At 41.8% G+C, this 20,788-nt stretch overlaps 1 protein-coding gene across 1 annotated transcript in view; it reads right to left on the minus strand.

Moving 5' to 3' along the window:
* Nucleotides 1–2,387: 2,387 nt before the first annotated feature.
* NOS2 (nitric oxide synthase 2) overlaps nucleotides 2,388–20,788 on the minus strand; it is a 39,312-nt gene continuing 20,911 nt past the window's right edge. The window contains exons 13-26 of the mRNA XM_063291100.1: nucleotides 20,609–20,753; nucleotides 19,939–20,043; nucleotides 19,802–19,851; nucleotides 18,562–18,736; nucleotides 17,368–17,500; nucleotides 16,177–16,255; nucleotides 14,165–14,343; nucleotides 13,204–13,367; nucleotides 10,086–10,296; nucleotides 7,493–7,580; nucleotides 6,615–6,736; nucleotides 5,945–6,093; nucleotides 4,438–4,632; nucleotides 2,388–2,513 (exon numbers count right to left, since the gene is read on the minus strand). Coding sequence (XP_063147170.1) covers nucleotides 2,388–2,513; nucleotides 4,438–4,632; nucleotides 5,945–6,093; nucleotides 6,615–6,736; nucleotides 7,493–7,580; nucleotides 10,086–10,296; nucleotides 13,204–13,367; nucleotides 14,165–14,343; nucleotides 16,177–16,255; nucleotides 17,368–17,500; nucleotides 18,562–18,736; nucleotides 19,802–19,851; nucleotides 19,939–20,043; nucleotides 20,609–20,753 — 1,921 coding nt within the window. The remainder of the gene's footprint in view (nucleotides 2,514–4,437; nucleotides 4,633–5,944; nucleotides 6,094–6,614; nucleotides 6,737–7,492; nucleotides 7,581–10,085; nucleotides 10,297–13,203; nucleotides 13,368–14,164; nucleotides 14,344–16,176; nucleotides 16,256–17,367; nucleotides 17,501–18,561; nucleotides 18,737–19,801; nucleotides 19,852–19,938; nucleotides 20,044–20,608; nucleotides 20,754–20,788) is intronic.

The following is a 20,788-nucleotide window of genomic DNA, read 5'->3' on the forward strand; positions in this document are numbered from 1 at the left end:
CGGCTCCTTCAAAAGTGCAAGACAGGATCTTGGAGTTGGAACAATCAGTAGCCCATCATTTGGGGCGCAGTTCTTATTTACCATACAGATCAGGATCATCAATACCAATTGCATCTCAAGAAATGCTGGGCCTTTATCTGAAAGGTGCCTGGAGTGCCAGTGTTGAGATTCTCAGGGTAGTTTCATTCTCACCAAATAAAAACTTCTGGGGGGTGGGGACAGGAAACACTTGAGTGCTAATGGAATGTGAAATCAATGGTTGTAATGTGATGTTGAGAGTCAGCTTGGTGCAATGGTTGAGGTGCTGGGTAGAAACCGGGGGACTGTGAGTTCTAGTCCTGCCTTAGGCACCAAGCCAGCTGGGTGACCTTGGGCCAGTCACTCCCTGTCAGCCCCAGGAAGAAGACAAGGGCAAGCCACTGCTGAAAACCTTGCCAAGGAAACGGTTGAATCAAGACTGATTAAGAGAGAGAGAGGAGAGAAACTCTGGAGTGATGTGGCATCACATGAACATACAAAATGTCATTTGCCAGATTAGATCACTCACCCATCCAGTCCAGAATAATTGATGGTTCTATGTCTTTAAGGCAGTGTTTCTCAACTGGCTGGGGAATTCTGGGAGCTGAAGTCCCCCCCGTCTTAAAGTTGTCAAGGTTGAGAAACACTGCTTTAAGGTGATAAACTCTGTGGAAACTGACCAGTTTCATCTCAGTATTATCACCTAATAAACAGGGTATGTGTGTGGGGGATGTTTGTTTTAGGTTTTTTTTTTTAAAGAAAGCCACTATAGCATACTGTCAGATTCAAGAAGAAAATCTGAGTAGCACAATCAACATAGAATTAAGCACTTTTGTGGCCCTTGAGCAAAGGTAGAAGTCTAGAATTTTTTATTACATTTTAACCCAATCTTTCTTCCTGTGAGATGCTCAGAGCAGTGGGCACAGTTCATCCCTATTTCCCTTGTAAGCTAGGCTGGATGAGAGAGTGACCAGCCCCTAATTACCCAGAATGTCATGGTTGAATTGAGGTTTGAACTCAGATCTCCCCAGTCCTAGTCCAGATTTCTAAGTACTGCACCATGCTGGCTAATATTTTTGTTCTGAAGGTTGTGCCCACAGTGCAAATCAGAGATGGACTGGGATAGGGGCAATGATGTGAGGACACAGAATCAGTGCCTGCCAAAATCAAAACCAAACAATTCCAGCCATTATTTATTTATTTATTTAATTTATTTATCAAACTTGTCACCGCCCATCTCCTCCGACCAGAGGGACTCTGGGCGGTTTACAGCACAGAATAAATATACAATAAAAACCTTAGCTTTCCAGACCCTTCCCATATCTGGCGTCCAGCAGATGTTTTGAGATTGTAACTCTCAGAATTCCCATGAATATAGGTTGCAATATAACTAGGATCCAGAAATCCCGCCCACTTCCCTGTAACATGATGTGCCTGGAAAACATGACCTCCAATAGCTATGCCTTAGGCACATGGGCAAGGCCAAGGGCATCCACAGAGGAGCTCAGAAAAGTCAAATGGCAGCCACAATGTTGTGACTAAAGCCCATCCCTTTTTATGTGTGATGGGCATGCAATCCTGTGATCACAATTGTCTTCTTGACTTTTTTGATCCCTCCTACAGATGCCCCTACACAAGACCTGCATAAGTAAGCACCTACAGGTAGTCCTCACTTAACAACCACAATTGGGACCATAATTTAGGTCGCTGAGCAATGTGGTCATTAAGCAAATCCAGGCCTGATTATAGAACCATTTTTATGGTAGTAACCATGTGGTAAAGCGAACCATGTAGTTGTTAAGCAAATCACATGGTTATTGAGCAAACCATATGGTTGTTAAGTGAATCACGCAGTTCCTAATTAATTTTGCTTATCAGAAGCCAGCTGGGAAGGTCAAAAATGGCAACCATGTGACCACAGGACGCTGCAACCCTTGTAAATGCACAATGGTTGCCAAGTGCTCAAATTGTTATCACGTGACCCTGGGGACACTGCAACGGTCGTAAGGGCGAGGAACAATCGCAGGTCGTTTTTTTCAGTGCCATTGTAACTCAAGACAGTTGCTAAACTGTCATTAAGTGAGGACTTCCTGTGTAAGCTCTTCCAATTTTTGGTTTTAAATGAAGCTAGCTTTTTTTTTTCTTTTCTGAACATTCAAAAGCAGGGTGAAAACAGCCCACAAAAGCTGCCCCTTTGTCCAAGAATGGATTTTAAATAATAATAATAATAATGACTGATCACTACAAAAGTTCCAATAAAATATACATAGTCTAACAGAATTAAATATAATTAAATAAAGTAATATGTAGTATTTTTTCCAAAACCCCAAGTGGGTTTTGTGGTGCAAATCCTGCTTATCTGGTCCACTTTATTTTAGCTGGGCTTGAGAATCCAAGACATTCATATGTCTTTCAGCTTTTATTTCTTCCTCGTCTCTTTGGTTCTCTTTTGGAAATGTTGCTCCAAATATGTCTTCTTGGTATCGTTTCTGCCTCTGTAAAAACAAAAACAAGAAAAGTTGAGAATTGGTGGCATTACCTGAGTATAATTCCTGTGCAATATTTAATAGATGCCTGGATGGAAGGACTCAGTTAAAATGCAAGTTGTTCAAACCAGCAGCATCCACAGGGAGGGTCAAATTCAGACTGGTAGTGGGTGCAGTGCCACCATCCAAACCTTGTCCCTTTCCTACACGCTTCATCATGCATGTAAAAAGGGGTGGGGCTTGGATCGCAGTTTTGTGCCTGCCACCGTGCAGATTTTGACCACTCTCTGCGGATGCCCCCGATGCAACCCCAGTTGCATTGGGGAAAACTATTCAATAAATACTGTACATTATTCAACTTATTCAATAAATAAGTTGAGATACCCAGGACCACCATCTTGTAAGTCCTCACCACCAACTCCAAGATTATCTTAGCCAGCTCAGTTACGGAGTGGGGCCTACAGTGGCAGAACCCATCATCAGTCCCGAATTAAATTAAATGGTTTATTGGACTTCTTCTCCTCCTGCTCATTCTGCTGTCTGGGGTCCAAGACTTCTGCCCCTCTTCTGGATTTGGGCAGAATAGCAACAACAACAACAACAACAACAACAACAACTGTTGATAAGAAAGGCAAAACAGTCTGGATAGTGGGCATTGCAATACATGGAGACAGCAGAATAGAAGAGAAAGAACTAGAGAGAATCACAAAACGCAAAGACCTGCAAATAGAAGTAGAATGACCGTGGCAAAAGAAAGCAAAGATAGTACTAATAGTAATAGGTGCCTTGGGTGCAATCCCAAAACATCTGGTGCACCACTGGAGCACCATCAGCATTGACAAAAACACCATCAGTCAATCGCCAAAGGCAGCTTTACTTGAACAGCTTACATCCTGCGACAATACCTTTCATATTATTAAACAACAACATCTGCCTATCCCAGGTCCTTGGGAAGGACTTGACTGGTGGACAAAAATGCCAAATCCAGTCTAAACATCTGACTGACTGTGCGACCAACCATAATGCCAAATCATCAAACTGAACATCACAAAAATATCTGAAACAGGTTATTGCAGAACACGTGTATCCCTTTTTTTAACATTTCCATCCTGATATCCTTAAAAGAATAATCCAAGGCAGTTCAGGCTATCGTTTACATTTTATTGCAAACCACTCAGAGTCCCTAGTGTGGGGGGAGATGGGCAGTGGCAAAAATTTGAATAAATAATGCTACTACTACTAAGTCTGATAAAATTTGAAATCAAAGCTACAAATCTGAACGAAAAACAGCTGAAAAATGAAGTAGAAATATATTTGTCAAGAATTAAATATTTGACAAGAAATGTAACAAAAAGGAAACAGTCCCAGTACAATTTGCAATTAGATTAAGTTTTGTAGACTGTCCCAAACTCTTTGCAGAAATAAAGGTATTCATAATATAGCCAAAAGCCACAGGAGAGGATAAGATTGAGCTTGTTGGTTCTGAAATAGGGACTATGTTTACCCTTAAAACAGTCTTCCCTAATGCAATTGTTGGACTACAATTTGGGAGATGATGGAAATTAGAATCCATCACTTCTTTAGGGTCTTTGAGCCTGGAAAGCTTTTCTAAAAATCAAAGATTACCAACTTCTTAAGGGTAGCCACAGCACACAAAGACAAGCATTTGTGTCCCTCAAGGACATTTCCTTGCCCGTTTAGAAGGTCATTCCTAATGTCATTCAATGGAAGAGAATGTCATTCGACAAAATAATCAACTCATCCCCCTTGCTGAGGAATGCCAGGAACACTGCATGACCCCAGGTGCCAAGCACATGAGTTGAGAACTTTCACTGGGCGGTGATTTCGGCCCCTTCCGTACGCCATGTTTATGATGCAAATTAAGTTTAGGATTCAGTTTGGCAGCCAACCAAACCACAGTGGTTCATCATACCTTCAGCTGAAAGCAGTAGTCCTCTGCTTCCTCTTCTGCCAAGCTCAGCTTCTTTGCAAACATCTCCTTTAAAGTCTTTGCCACTTCACTGGCCATGCGGATGTCCCCACAGACATACAGGTGGCCCTCTTCTTGGTGGAGAAGCCTGCATACTTCTGCTTCCAATTCATTCCGAAGGAGATCCTGCACATAAACCTGAACCATTTCCACTATATCATTCAATTTTGTCTAAGAGGGCTGCAATATTTAATCACTTAATAAGATAGATCATTAGTGGCAAGCAGCCTGGTGCTCTCCAGATGTGTCTGGATTGCAGTTTCCCTTAGCCCTTCCCAGCATGGCTCGTGGCCAGGATTATGACGATTTAATTAATTTATCTGTTGGAGGCATGGAAACGGGGTGCTTCAGCTACAAAGCTCCTCAGAGCAGAGCAAATTATAAGCGAATAATTTTAAAAAGACTCGCAAACTTAAACTCCAAAAGTAAGGAAGAAGGAGGGAAGGGAAGAAGGAAGTTCTAAGTATTGTGCAAAACATTTTGAAGGCACTAGGGTGTCTACCACTCCATAACTGGACAATCTAAGTCAGCTTTTCTCTGACTTACAATGCTTGGATAATCTAAGTCAGACTTCTCTGACTTAAAATGCTGGCTGGGGAATTCTGGGAGTTGAAGTCCACACATCTTCAAGTGGCCACGGCTGAGAAAGACTTAAGTCATAGCTGGGCAAATAACTAGTATCTTCCCAATATTTTGGAGTACAGCACCATATACTGTATATGCTAATAGAAGAGAACAGCTGTAGTGCAGGGCTGAACTGTGAAGTTCCTGGTGCTCTCTGAGGTTGGTTGATTGCTTGCAGACGTTTCATGGCTCAACTAGGGATCTTCATCAGCGTGAGCAAGTGTGGGGTTTACTGCCGCACTTGCTTGCACTGATGATGTTACTTAGTTGGATAGAGAAGATGAAGTTCTCATGCTATGCTGCTTTTGGACAACCGGCTTGCTCACTGTCTTTGTGTACCGTACTATACTACCGTACTCTTTTAATCAGTGAGACCAGAGATGGAACCCAAGACTTTCTGGGTCCAATGTTAGTGCTTGTAAGGTTGGAGAACCCAAAAGCAATAGCTAATGGCGACTGGGTGCTCCAACCTTACACATCGAGGGGAATGAAAGATAGAGGAGAAACAATGGAGGGGCAAGGGATGAGAAGAGAGCAGATGGCAACAACCCCACTCACAACTGAGAGACTGAGAGGCCACCATCACGCGAGCTGTCAAGGCAGAGGAAGGGGTGGGACAAAGAAAAGGCGGGAGGCTTAAGAAGGGAGGCGGGAGGAAGTGGGGCCAGTCGTGGCTTTGACAGACTGAGATAAAGAGCTAATAAAGAACTTCGCATATCCATCATGGCTTGTGCTGTGAGTTTCTAAAACTAGGCCTTAAAATCAAAATCCTCACTGTGCTCTGCCCTGAGCCATGTAACAAAGGCGAGATGCCACTGAGGCTTACTTTGGGGCTCCCAGGCTCTCTGGAGTAAGCAGTGTAGACCTCTTGAAGAATCCCTTTCTGATGCATCTCCTCCATTTCTTCTTGATAAAGGTGATCCAAGCTGGAGTGCCGGCAGCCAAACAGCAGGATCAGACCCCTCCCTTGGATCCCTAAAAACCAGAAGGCCAAAATCAGTTGGGTTTCTTATGATGCTCAAGTGCGGTGTTTGCAGGGATACCCTTGGGACCAAACTATGGATACTGTGCCCCAGTCAGCAGAATGAACAGGGGGGTCCCCTAATGCAGCTACATTATCACATTTTGGAATAAGTGGAGTAACTCACAGCATCACCAAAAGAGCAGCAGAGCCGTGCTGCAGAACCACAATTTAATGATTGAACTGCAGCACTGCATGGGGTATGAGAATACAAGTCTCATGACAGGAAGCATAAAAGGCTGCCTCAAGCTAAGGTCAATTTACCTTTAGACCTATCTTAGCATGTTCCCTTTGCGAAAGCTACTTCACAGAATTAAGCAGATGTGCCAAAAGTGGAAGGCTTGTCTTCTATGACCCCAAATAAGAAATTAGAAAGTTTACATTTAGATAACTCCCACCCCTAATCACTGCCCATTTCAGCTGCATGTGGATTTGTCCAACCAGATCTCTCAGAAACTAACAAAGCCCACTTCACCTTTCTTTTCTAAGTCAAAGAGTCGTTGTTGCCAGAAGCTTCTAAAAGGAGCAATTCCTGTCCCAGGACCAATCAGGATACACGGTTTTCCTGGATCTTTTGGAAGTCGGAACCCACCAGCACTAGACAACAATGCCAGACAAAGAGAAGTGCAAATATCTCTTCATGAAGTGCATATATCTCTTCTTCCATGAATACACCCTTCTCAAATTATTTTGCAATAGATCATGTATTTTAATCCCTTTAGATTTCAGATAAATATAGGTAGTCCTTGCTTAGCAACCACAATTGGGCCCAGCAACTCCATCACTAAGTGCTGCAGTAGCTAAGCAGAAAAATCACATGACCATGACAGACCTACAATGTCCCTTCCTCTTTGGTCATTAAGAGAAAGATCACGTGATCGCAACTTGCGATTTCACTTCTGCATTCTCCATTAACTCTGGTTGTTGCAAGCTGGCTGAGAAGCATGCAAATGGCAATCACATGACCGTGGGACACTGTGATGGTCATAAATGAGAGGATTGGTGGCAAAGCTGTTTTTTTTTACACTGTCATAACTTTGAATGGTCGCTAAATGAGACATTTGGTAAGCAAGGACTACCTGTAGATTCATATAGATTCCACCCATGCCAATTGGAAATGGTCAGTCCTTCCTAGTTTACTTTTATTTTTTGTCTCCCTCTCACTGAGAAAAGACTAAGATACAACTCATCTCCTTGATATCCTAATTTCTACTTGCAGGTCTTTGAACACCACAGAAATCAGTCCACATGCTTCACTCCCAACAGGATCAACCTGTGTTTCATATGACACCATTCTTTTGAGTTTGAGAATTCAAGTATTTGTTACGAGCTACTTCTCAGCTGCTACCTTACCTGCGAATAAAACAGGGAATTGTCTTTTTTAGGGCAATGGTGTTCAACCAAGTACTGCATACCCCATGGTGCACTGGACCTTTTCCATCTGAGAAGAAAGGGGCAGAAAAAGACCACACATATGAAGTTTTTGTGTAGTATTTTGGTTTAGCTGAAATCACAAGAAAGGTTATAGAGTAGGGTAGAGTAGACAGACTTTACTATATGGTGAATTTAGTACCCAATAGAGCAGTATTAATGCTTTTGAACTTTGCTGTTTGAGAAGACTCCTGAAAATTTGGCAAACAACCAAGAAAACAAACCAATGGATCATCAAACAAATCAACCCAGAGTCCTCACTCAGTTCACAAATGACCAGGCTCAAATTATCCAGTTTGGACATGTTGTATGAAGACCCAGCATCCTGGAGACGCTCTAATTCTGGGAAAGGTGGAAGAAAAGAAAAGAAGAGGATGACCAGCAGCAAGGTGGATGGACTCAGTTGCAGAAGTGATGGGCTGGTGGGAACACTTTAACCCAGTCATCTGCCCCATTCTGCCTACTTAAGCCTCCAAGCAAAAGAACTGGATGGAAAGAACAGCCTGAAAAGAAAGCTTCCCTGTAGTCAGAACTGACTATCAAGGCTTGGCAGCATAGACTATACCTCCTGAGCACTCGACAAGCCATTGGGGAAAGGGCAAGTGATGTCATGAAGCTTTGCCAGTACCCTCCTGGTGCAGTTTCATGGCACAGAAATAGGAGCCTGTATTCTCAAAATAAGGAAGATCGATGCTTTTGAACTGTGGTGTTGGAGGAAAATTCTGAGAGTGCCTTGGACTGCAAGAAGATCAAACCAGTCCATACTCCAGGAAATCAAGCCAGACTGCTCACTTGAGGGAATGATATTCAAGGCAAAACTGAAATACTTTGGCCACATAATGAGAAGACAGGACACCCTGGAGAAGGTGCTGATGCTAGGGAGAGTGGAAGGCAAAAGGAAGAGGGGCCAACCAAGGGCAAGATGGATGGATGATATTCTAGAGGTGACGGACTCATCCCTGGGGGAGCTGGGGGTGTTGACGACCGACAGGAAGCTCTGGCGTGGGCTGGTCCACGAAGTCACGAAGAGTCGGAAGCGACTAAACAAATAAACAACAACAACATAGTAGTGACCATCAAGTTCCATGAGTATGAAAGTAAATTTTATGGATTCTCAGGGACTTCACCATACAGGACCAAGAGTTGGACCACAGTCTGATCCAGAAGGGCTCACCTAAAGTTCTTCTTTCACACAATTAAAAATCAGACTGATTTCATACATACACCAGATCCTTCCAAGAAGATCTGTGCTGATCTGAGAAACATTCAGGGGCATCTGCAGGAGGGGGTCAGAAAGAAAGATGGTGGCCTTGACTGTGCAACACACTTAAAAAAGGGTGAGGCTTTGATTGCACAGTTGCAGCTGTCATCTTGACTTTTCTGGATGCCCCTGGAGATACCATCATGAGGAATAACTATATATAGACTGCAAACCACATACACAATTGCCCATAAGTAAATTAGCATGGCTATGTCTGCCCGATGTTGTTCAAACTGTTTGATCATTTTGTTCTTCAAGGCTAAATCCTGTCCTCTTTTATATTACTATCAAGAATTAAAGCATTCTTTCTCAGCAATTTCTGCCAACAAAGAACCAAAGGGAGATTTCGTCTAAGGAAGTGTACATGACAGATTTATCCTGACCTTAAGATTTATTGCTTTTATTTCTTTTCCCAGAAGATCATGCTTTTCCAAAAGCCTAAATGTCCCGTGATATTAAGTAAAGGTAAAGGTTTCCCTTGACTTTAAGTCCAGTCGTGTCCGACTCTAGGGGGCGGTGCTCATCTCCGTTTCAAAGCCGAAGAGCCGGTGTTTGTTCGAAGACACTTCCGTGGTCATGTGGCCGGCATGACTAAATGGAACGCCGTTACCTGCCCACCGAAGCGGTACCTATTAATCTACTCACATTTGCATGTTTTCGAACTGCTAGGTTGGCAGGAGCTGGGACTAGCAACGGGAGCTCACCCCGTCACGCGGATTTGAACCGCCGACCTTCCGATCGGCAAGCTCAGCAGCTCAGCGGTTTAACCCGCAGCACCGCCACGTCCCTGTTCCAAGTTATTTATTTATTTATATCCCACCTTTATTTTATTTTTTAAATAAGTCAAGGCGGCGAAGATACTAAATACTCCTTCCTCCTCCTATTTTCCCCACAACAACAACCCTGTGAGGTGAGTTGGGCTGAGAGAGAGTGACTGGCCCAAGGTCACCCAGCCGGCTTTCATGCCTAAGGCGGGACTAGAGCTCACAGACTCCTGGTTTCTAGCCCAGCACCTTAACCATTAGACCAGACTGGCTCTCCTATTCCAATGCTACATACGTACATCTGTTTACTTTCCTAGTTGCAAGAACTTTTATCATCACCAGCAAATGATGATTCCTGGCACAGCTGGAAAGAGGATATAATCTTGTAGCATCAATAGGGATATCTGTTGAGCTGTTCAAAGGTACGTTTGATGAAAAATCACCACAAACGCAGGGCCAAATGAAGTTTCAGTGCAGAAAGCCCACTTACATCTGGATCTATAGGTCACCATTGCCACAGTCAGATGTAATTCCTGGGGCTCCCAATCCTGCGAGGAACTGACGGAGTAGTATCTGGGCTTGAGTAAAGGCAGCTGGGAGAGTAAGAAAGATGTAGAGATGCTGATGGATGGGAATTCTTCCAGGACTTCCAGGATGGTGGGGTTGTTGTAAAATTTCCACTTATTGTACTCCTCCAAATTCTACAGTGAAAAACAAAACATACACACATACATACACACACTCAGGCACCTGGTGTTTAATTATTTTTATTTATACCTCCTCCAAAACGGGGGTACATGTTGTCATAGAAGCAATGGCGCCATGTAAAATTGCAAGAGATAACACAAAGGATAAACGTAAAACAGGAAAACAGTATAGAAATAACCACAAAGGCCACCTCCAAGCCAGAGGTGGACAATGTGCCACCCCAGACAGGGTTATCCATAGGGGTGGTCAACAACGCAATAGGGGAAAGGGTTTGAATTTGCTTGTCTGGTCACAACACCAAAATGGTGGATCAACCAGGCAACTGAAGTCCTGCCCTTTTTTATGCGTGTGCATTGTGTGCAATGTATGTTTAAAAAGGATGGCTTCTATCACCCAGTCATGCTCGCCATTTTGACATCATTGTCATCCTGTGGATGCCTCCAGACCCAGAAACTCCTGATGACCATTATTAAAAACCTGGCTTGGCTTCCATCATTTTAAGCCAGGAAACACATGGAAACTGTAGTGAATGGGCAGAGAAGACCCTCCCCGCATTTCTTGGCAGACAGCAGTATCTGTGTGCCAGTTTACATTCAAGTCAACTGAGTGGATATTTTATACACTGGAAGATCCTCCCGTTTGTTTCTGCTGATAGAAAAGGATGGGTCCTTTTAGAATAAGCAGGAGCTGGGTATCAACACAGAAGCATCCATGAGGGACCAGGGCGGAGTCAGACGGACATCAGGAGTGTTGTGATGCAAGCCCCATCTCTTTCCTACATGCATCGCAATGTCACACACATGCCTAAAGGGGCAGGCCTTGTGGTGCAATGGCATGATACTGCTTTTGTCATTTTGATGAAATCAGCAAATTGCTATGGACAGTATTATACCAGGGCTAGGTAAAAGAAGAAAAGTTGACACAGTTCTCCTGAGCCTCTGATTGAAGCTGGAGGCTTACAAGAAACTGGAAAATCCAGGAGAGCAAACCAAGGACTTTTGCCTCAATCACCTGTTTGGCCAGAAAAGTACCTTAGACTTTTATTGCTGCTATTGAAAGAACACCTTCCTCCCATACTCTTCTAAAAATCCAGGGAAAGAAAACCTCAACCATCCTGTCCTGTCACATATAATCAGACCCTAACCACTTAGCATTACTGCCTTGCCCAAATATAGTGGTCTCTGATCACTGAAAATTTGCCCACCCTTAGCCAAGATGAACAGTATATGTTGTCCCATGTGATCAACCTACAAGTGCAGCATTAAATGGGAGATTCACAGAATTGAGGATGCATCCATGGACCATATTGGCAGCTGTAAAAAAATCTCTGAAAATTTCATTTAAACCAGAATGCAATAGGGTTATTTAAAAAAACTCACTGTTATGGTAACACGTTCCCTTTCATTAATAGATTGGAAATAGTTTGCCTCCAGGTACAGCTCAAAGTTCTTAGCTTGAGTTATGAAGCCCTAAAGAAGGGAGCCCATCTCTTAATGGCCAAAGCCACACAAAAACTGGGCAGGAATCATGGAGAAGAGTGGTAGAGGCTTTAATGTACAGACTGAAGGGCCTTGGATGTTAGGGCTTTTAAGGAGCTTTGGGGTGGATCCTTTGTTTTTTTCATTTTTACTAAGTCTGTTTGAGAACACGAGAATCCTAGAGATTTGGAGTCCTTGACTGGGACTAGCAACACTGAAGATGTTGCTCAGTCAGGCAATGAAATGTCTGCAAGCAAACAGCCAAGCTCAGAGAGCACCAAGGACTCCACAGTTCAACCCTGAGCTGCAGAGATTATTTTCTATTAATCCTAGAGATGGAAGAGACTATTCAGGCCATGGAGCCCTACCTCCTGCTCATTGCAGAAATCCACTTCAAATGCACCTGAGAGATGACTCTCTGGCTGCCCCTGAACCCACCCAATGAACTCACTACCTCTCTGATTCATCAGTTCCACCATCAAAGTGTTTTACCCATAGAACTTTGTTTCCTAACATTCAGTCAGAATCTGCTTTCCAGTAACTTCACTTCAGTATTACGTGACCTGAATTCTGGCATGAGAGAACAGGTCCTGACCTTCTCCTATGTAAAGAAGAGTTTAAAGAGCTCAGAGTTTTTCATGGGTTTCCTGTCTCTAAAGATAGGAAAGTGCCCCACTGATTTTTGGCAATCACATTTTGTAGCAAGTTTTGGGTTGGAGAGAAGGGCTCCAGAGCAGCATAGTGTAGCCAGAGGATCTCCACCTATCTGTTCTTCTGGGCCTGTATGAGAATTTTTTAGTCTGGACTTCCAATCAATTCACCCACTGGTCAGCAGGAAGTAAGAATGCTAAGAAGTGGCTGAAATGTCATGGGGTTTTGCAGCCCTCACCTCTGAATACTTGTGTGATCTCATATGAGAAGAGTGAAAACTCATCTGATCATACAAGAGCTCATGCAAGAACACTGAAACCTCAGGGGATTTAGCAATTTGAGATTACAGCCATTTACAAACTTGAAAAATATTTTAATTTTTTTGTTTCATTTGGGGATTCCATACATGACATCCAGAGGCATGTCACCAATCCCCGATCAGTTCACTGGGATTGCACTATTGTAGCTATATTAAAGACCATCTTGAGTTGAACTTTGCAGATGACTGTGTAGACATGTCCATGTAACTTTTTTGGTGGCAGTACGAAAGTGATTCGCCTCTAGGATGTTTTTCAATTTCCCAGGATGGCCTACAACCATGAAATCTCCTGATGGTCTCCCATCCAACCACTAACTGAATCCAACCCAGCTTAGCTTTTTCAGATCAACCATGGTTGGCCATATGCTGACATTTTTCACTAGCAGATGAAACAGAGCCATGCTCTACAAGCAACATTTTCTCTCCCTGCCCATTACTTGTCCCAAACTCACATGACACAAGAAATTCAGCCTTTCCTTCTCACTTTCATCTTTTGCCAGCTGGGAAAGTGATCTTAGCAACTGCTGGGAAGGGGGAGAGGTGACATCAAGGAAATGCATCAAGGCTTGGGAGAGCGTACATGCTGGAAACTTTTTGTAAGAGGCCCAGTAGGCACCTGGAATGAAAGAGGAAATGGGTGAGAATATATTCTGAGAATCAACAGAGGAAATCAACTGGGGAGAGACTTCATATAGGTAAAAAAAGAGCAATAAATATATCTGACCAGTTGCCTTCCAGAATTGTCTTTCCTGTTGACCTTAACTGCTAATTGAAGTCCCTACCATCCCTGCAGCGGACACCTCGTCCCCAGAGCCTTTGAATCATTCTGCCCAAATTATAACTAATGGCTTTCCCAATCTGGAGCATGAAAGTACCTAGCAAAACAGGAGTGTTAAACTCCCAATAGACTTAACACACCTATTTTACCCGGGGGGAAAATAGCTAACAAAAATACCACACCCCATATGGGAAAAAGGCAGCCCCAAATTCCACACACCCCTTTTCTGATAAAGGCTCCCTCTTTGAGGGAGATGGGCCATGATAAAATTAATAAATAAATAAATAGCTGCCCACTCCTGCCCAAGAGGAACAGGGCCAAAGCGAACAATGCCAAGATAACAAAGGCAGCCTTTTCTTTTCCTTCTTCATTCCAACTTCATTTTGGATATGCATTCTTCCCTTTCAACTCCATCTTATCTGATAGAAACTTGCTACAAGCACAACAAAGTACTGAAATTATCCATCCATCTTCTGCAACAGGACTGCCATTGATTCTCTACAGCTTAGCTTTGCTCCAGCTTGAAGGTCCAGGAAAATAAGACCAACGGGGCTATTTTTGTTTCTGGACAGTTAAGGGCTCCCATTAAAATAATATTTCTTTTCTTGCTTTCTTATCAAGGATGCCTAACTTACGATCACTGCGCACTTCCAGTCTAATGATCTCATTGAATGGAGGAGCATCTGCCACATGGGTGATGATGCCATCAACCAAAGCTTTTTGGTTTCCAGGGAAGATCCCAAGATGGTCTCCAGGGAGATAGTTGGTTTCCTGATTGGTTCCACAGGAAAGTTTAATTAGCATGGTAACACGGCTGAAAAGGAAAGGGAAGCACAAACCCATTTTAAGTCAGCCGTCACAGGATTTCCTTGTTAAAACCACAGGCAGGACACTTTTCAAACATCATGTGGTGTGATTCTTTGAAACCATTTAAGGGAAAAATTGTTCCATTTCAGTACATGTCATTATATTTTTAGTTGAAGGAAGTGTTTTGTAGCCATAAGCTACAGAGATATACAGTGAGGAATTTTAAGTCTCATATACATTTGAAGATGCAATTTACCCACACCAAGTGATTGAAAAATGTTAATACCTTTTCCAGCAAGAAAAGGGAAGGTTAAGGATGATTTTTCATTTTAGCCCATATATATATATTGCCAAATGCAGCTCCTGGCACATGTTTTAAAGACTGAATGCAGCTTTTGGCCCTTAAAAAGACGTATCTCTCTTCCTTACATAGAGCCAAAATACAGTAATTTTCAATTTTATTTTATGATGGAACAATGACCTTTAACTATTTATTGGTAAAATTTAATCCTTTTATTGATATAAAACTGTGTGTTTGTATATATATAACTGCATGGAAAAGTTTAGGCACTTCTGGTCAAAATGCATATTTCTATCTAAGTACACAGAAGCTAATATAACTTCTACATGGCACAAAGTTAAACACAACAATTTTCTGCAAATTTGAATGCACACATATGTGCAGTTAGATGTTTAACAGGTTCAAAATAAGAAAACAGGGAATATGGCAAGCATGAAAGTTTGGACACCCTTTCAGTCAGTACTTTGGAACATTCCATTTGGAAGAAAAAAACAACTGCTGAGTTGTTGAAAAAAATGAGCTTTTTTTTCTATTCTTGCTTTTGGAATTCTTTCCCACTCTTTCTTGCAGAACAATTCTAGCTAAGAAATATTCTTAAGTCTCCTTGCATGCACTGCATGTTTGAATTCTGCACCCAGTTTTTCAGTAAGTATTCATAATAAAAATTCACAACCAAATTTCAGTAAATATGGGGATGCTGAAGACCATTCCAAAACCTTTAATTTTCTCTCCTTGAAGAAGAGCACGTTGGTTTGCCCATGTGACACCCCTACTTACAAACTACGCTGGTTACCAGTTGGTTTCTGAGTGCAATTGAAGGTGCTAGTCATCATCTTAATAGCACAGAGCCTTGATAGTTATTTATTTATTTATGTACTGCCCAATTTTCAAAGCTGTGTGTGCAGTTTACAATAAATTACCACCTCCTTCCAATTGTCTCTACCCATCCTATAGGGTCTGGCAGGCCTGGCTGAGCACTGATGATGTTACCTAGTCGGGTAATGAAACATCTGCAAACAAACAACCAAGCCCAGAGAACACCAAGGACTCCACAAAAAGATAAAGATTTGCGATGGCCTTCACAGTCCCCACATATACTCATGAGCAGTCTTTAATTTATGCCACTGTTCCATTCCTTGTACCAGCTGAACTTTTATGTATTGCAATGTTTATGCATATGCAAATATGTAATCTGCTGTATTTTACATTCCTTGTGTAAAGTCAAATTCTTGAAAATTGTGTCTTAACATAGCAATTGCATGTATATATTATAATGCACACATTCATACCCATATCAGTGATAGGAAGGAAACAGGGGCATTCATCCATAGGCATCAACTACTAACCACAGTAATGAAAACATTAGAAAAGGTTCATTGTGATACCACAATGCAGCCCTGCATTTTCAGACTTGCATCTCATGTCAAGATGCAAGTATGAAAGGGCAGGGTTGGTGCCCTGCCATCATAACGTCCTTTTCATCTCTTGCCCCTCCATGCCTCCCCTCTGAAAGCTGATGCATTCAAGTCACCAGAATACCTGGACTGTGAACTCTGAAGATTCTGCCGAAATTTGAGGGTCAATGGGACTACATTTTTCCCATGAATATCGCCAAGTGCTATAGAGGAAAACAAAGAAACAAACCATTTTTTGCCACATCTAAGCAAATTTCAGACTATTCCAGACAATACCTGAAAACCATCCAAGGACATCTTAAACCCAATTTTCCCAAGATTCTGGGGCAGCTGTGGAAAAGATGCAGTTGTTTTTAAGGTGTTCTCAGTAGGTGTTACCTGCACACCCACCTGTGCTCCTAACACACATTACTTTTTGAATGTGGACCTCTGCACAACCAAAGTCTGTATTTTTTTTTTCTTTGCTTTTAACACAAACAGGTTGACTGATTGCAGAGAAGCAAGTGGCCATTCTATTTACCAGCAAATAGTTTCTCTATAATTCATCTGTTATAAGATAGAGGACTGGAAAATTAGATTAGGCAGTTATGATTTCAAGGGTATAATTGCAATTATAGTTATATAGCCACCCAATGGATGGGCACAAAATGGGGAAAATGTTTTATGAATTTGGAATAAAACATAAAATTTGAAGCATACAGTTGGCAGCTTTTAATGATGGAAAAATTCAACATAGTCTATATGGAACAATGAGAATCTGAAATAATTCCTTGATTTTTCCTTTCTATTCCTAGAGCACAAAAGTGAATGTCCACATTACCTAATATACAGATAAAATAATGTAAAATCATATAAAAATCACATATACGATTTTTTTTAAAATTAAAAAACAGATATTTATTTAAAATCTTCCCCTTGGCCAATTTTATGTAAGTTGGGTTGTTGGTAGGACTCAGTATTAATGTTTACTCCACCTACGTATGTAGGCCTGCGATAAAAAATGGAGCACAATTTTGTTTCAAGTTGCCATTGTTCCTTAGGGTGGAATAACTCAAGACAAAATGCTTAATTTTGTCCTGAATTTGGAACAAAGCCCTAAAAACAGGTTATTTTGTTCAAGCTCAGAACACATCCCTTTTGGGTTTGAAATATTTCCCTAATAACCACCAGAAAGGAAAAATCAAGGAATTATTTCAGATCCTCATTGTTCCATACAGACTGTTGAATTCCATGCATTAAAAGGGATCAAACTGATGATAATAATATCATTCAATTAAGAACAACAAAGGCATTTAAGGATCAGAGGAGAACATACCTTTCTCTAAATTCAATGGCTGAGAGTCATAGACAATCCTAAAATCTTTGGGGTTCCACGTTTCCTTACATGTGTATTCTTTTGGTAACAGGATCCTGTGCTTTCCACGGATATCAAAAATTTCACAGGCAGTCTTTTCAAATATATATAAAAAGAATAGATGAAAGTTATTGAGGGTTCTATGTAACCATCTTGAGCCTTTGGGTTAGTCATCTTGAACCTTCCAGTTAGGGGTTGAAAGTAAATTAATTTCAGTCAAATGGCTTGTTTAAAAAGATGATTCAATTCACAGCAAAGCAACTGCAAAGATCATTCAAAAGATCATACAAATATGGCTTTCTCGCTTCTTGGGAGGCCAATGCTAAATATGCACATGGGGAGGGAAAGTGAGAATTTTCAAGAACAAGGTAATTAGCATCAATTATGCATGCAAGTGGCATGATTTGCCTCTTTAGGAAGCAACGCCCGGATTAGGGGATTAACCCCATTGTTCCTTAGAGTCCAAACTTTAATGGATAAATAGGGACACTGTTGGGAATGAGAGGCTGTTAGCTCAGTGGCATGGATAATCGGCAATGTAGTGTGAACACAGACTCCACGCAGGCTTTCTACAAGAAGAAATAGGAAGTAAAACAGCAACCAGTGAACATATACAGGTAGTCCTTGTTTAGCGACTGCCTTGTTTTGCGACCAATGGCAGTTCTGATGGTGATGAAAAAGTAATTTTACAACCAATCTTTACACTGATGACCTTCGCAGGTCTGTACTGCCAAGGAAAGCTGAAGTCAGATCATAAGCACAGTCATGGTTTCACTTAGTGACTGCCTTGCTTAACAACTGAGTTGCTGGTCCCAATTGTGGTCACTAAATGAGGACTACCTGTATACTGAGGCTGGGAGTGCCTCTCTGTATAAGTCAAATACATTTATTTTTGCTGTAATGCATTTATCTCATCTAGATTCTTCCTTCCTAGGCCCTCTCCTCCAGGATAAATAATATTTTGGGGCTGGGTCAAACCTCAAACCTCTCACTTCCCTCAGGGAAATCAACTAAAGCAGTGTTTTTCAAACTTGGCCACACATCTTAAAGTGGCCAAGTTTGAAAAACACTGAGGTAAAGCATCAGATTCTGCTATACCCCTGTAGAGACATTGAAACTCTGAGACTCGCTGTGCATCGTGGTTATTGTAGTTACCTGGAATGTAAGAACTGCCCAGGCCCGAAAAGCTTCTTCCTGCCCATTGAGTTCATCTCCTTCACCCATTGGGCTGACTGGAGATGCCCCCAACTGTGCCAGTTTTTGGTGCACACTGCGGGCAAAGGCACAGAATTCCGGATACATGCTTGAACCCAAGCCAAAAACCGCATACCTGTTCCAAGAGAAGAGTTGCATTAATTGCTGGTTTTTTGATACAGTCATGGAAAAAAGTATGTGTGTTGGAGGAGACTTCATCTTAAAACAGGCATTTTTCCAAGATTGGCCCTGTTGAAGTACCACAGTGAACAATATATTGAAAAGTTCAAAAGTCTGCAGCTTGATAGAACTGGGAATACTTTTATACATCATAATTTTAATCTATTATACTTAACAGGGTCTCAAGAACTGTGGTCCTGCTGATCAGGATAACTTTATTTGTTTGTTTGTGTTACTATACTAGTATGCCACCCACTTCACCAGACATTGTGCAGCTCACAACAAGAGCACATCAATAAAATCTTCCGATAATAAAATTACCATAAAGGATAGGGCCACGCAGTCACCTAATAGCTAAACCATAAATTAAAATCCATAGAAAAACCAGAAACAACACTGCCTTCAGTCTATCTTCTAAAAGCTTTTCTTCACCTTTTTCTGGAATATCCTTAAGAAGGGGATCATTCTCAAAGGGCATGATAATAACATATGAGGGTAGAAGAGGTGAGACATTAGCTCAGAGGTAAAGTTTAAGCTCTCCAGGTGGAGATAGGACACATTCCTGCTTAAAACAGAGAAGTCAGTTTTGCCATAGGCCTACTTTCCACAATCTGTGCCATCTACCCATTTTGGACTCAGTCATCATTTTCCATTTTGGTGGGGGTGATGGAACATAAGAACATAATCAGTACCCTGCTGGACTGGACCCCTGGCCCGTTTAGCCCAGCAGTCTCTTCTCACGGTGGCCAACCAACTGCACAAGGAAGCCCACTGGTCTCCCAGCAGAAGGCCTTCAGCAGCAGTCCCACGGCCATCAAGACTAAGAGCCATTGATCCCCACTGAAACCACTGAAGTTATAAGCAATACATATAGAGAGTGCCAGATTGGGGCAAACTGGTTTAGATAATATTAGATGAAGTAGCAGTCCACCTCAAAATAAGAGCATTTTGAATCCCTAAAAGATTCAATACAGAATGGGAATTGGTTAACTTGGATAAGCAAAATTCTGGAAGTAATTACCGGAATTTGTTACTCAATTGTTTCATGGACAAGAGGGCATTCTGCAGTGTCTGTAACAAAAAGAAAGACCATTATATTGCACGGATAGTGTCACTGATAGTAGAAGATCAATATATAGCGTGCATTAAAAATATTACTTTGCCATTGCTTGGTGCATCGCCATTTCCAAAAGTGCTGGTGACCACCAGAAGTAGAGTTTCCTTCTCAAGGTCTCTTAGGTTGTAATCAACCATACAGGTAACCTAAAAGGAGAAAGGATTTTTATCAGGAACTGGAGAAGGCAGAGGGAAGTGGATAAAACATTTTGATGCAAAAAGTAATATTCACTGTCCATCTCTCTTCAGAACATGGGCAACTTGTAGTCAGACCAGTGGGTCCTCTAGACAATGATCGAAACTTATTGGTACTTCCGTAGTTTCAAGGAGAAGATTAGTTCAAGTAGGCTGTGTGATGCCCATCTAGCCTTCAGAGCATCTTTTTTTTTAATCCAAAGTGCTGCAAAGCTCTAGTATGAAATAGTTTTCAGTTTAGGCTCAAGGGGACACCGGTTACTTGAGAACGTTGCAAAGCTTCTGTAGTGACTTGATCCATTGTGGAAGGCAAGCTTCCCTGAAAGCTACCTTACCTACTTTATCAACCTGTCTCTGCTATATACAACTGGAAGGCAGGAACACTGCACTATCTTCTAGGTATTTGCTATAATATTGCTCTTCTTCACAGTTAAAGCAATAGATATAGATATAGATATATAGATATAGATATACGGCACATATAGATATAGGTCATGGTCAATCACAGGTATCTTACCTTGGTACTGAAGGCACAATTGAACATGTCACCCAGCTTTCGAGCCAGAGTCTCTGATTTCCCTGTTTCTGTTGCATAGAGCACCGTTGCTTTGACCCTGAAAGCCATGGCTCTTCGCATCAGTGAGGATGCAAAAAACACGGCCCTGCGAAGAGGAACATTTGCTTTGATCCAGTTCCA

The sequence above is a fragment of the Candoia aspera genome, chromosome 1, assembly GCF_035149785.1.
Source record: "Candoia aspera isolate rCanAsp1 chromosome 1, rCanAsp1.hap2, whole genome shotgun sequence".
Lineage (NCBI taxonomy): Eukaryota > Metazoa > Chordata > Lepidosauria > Squamata > Boidae > Candoia > Candoia aspera.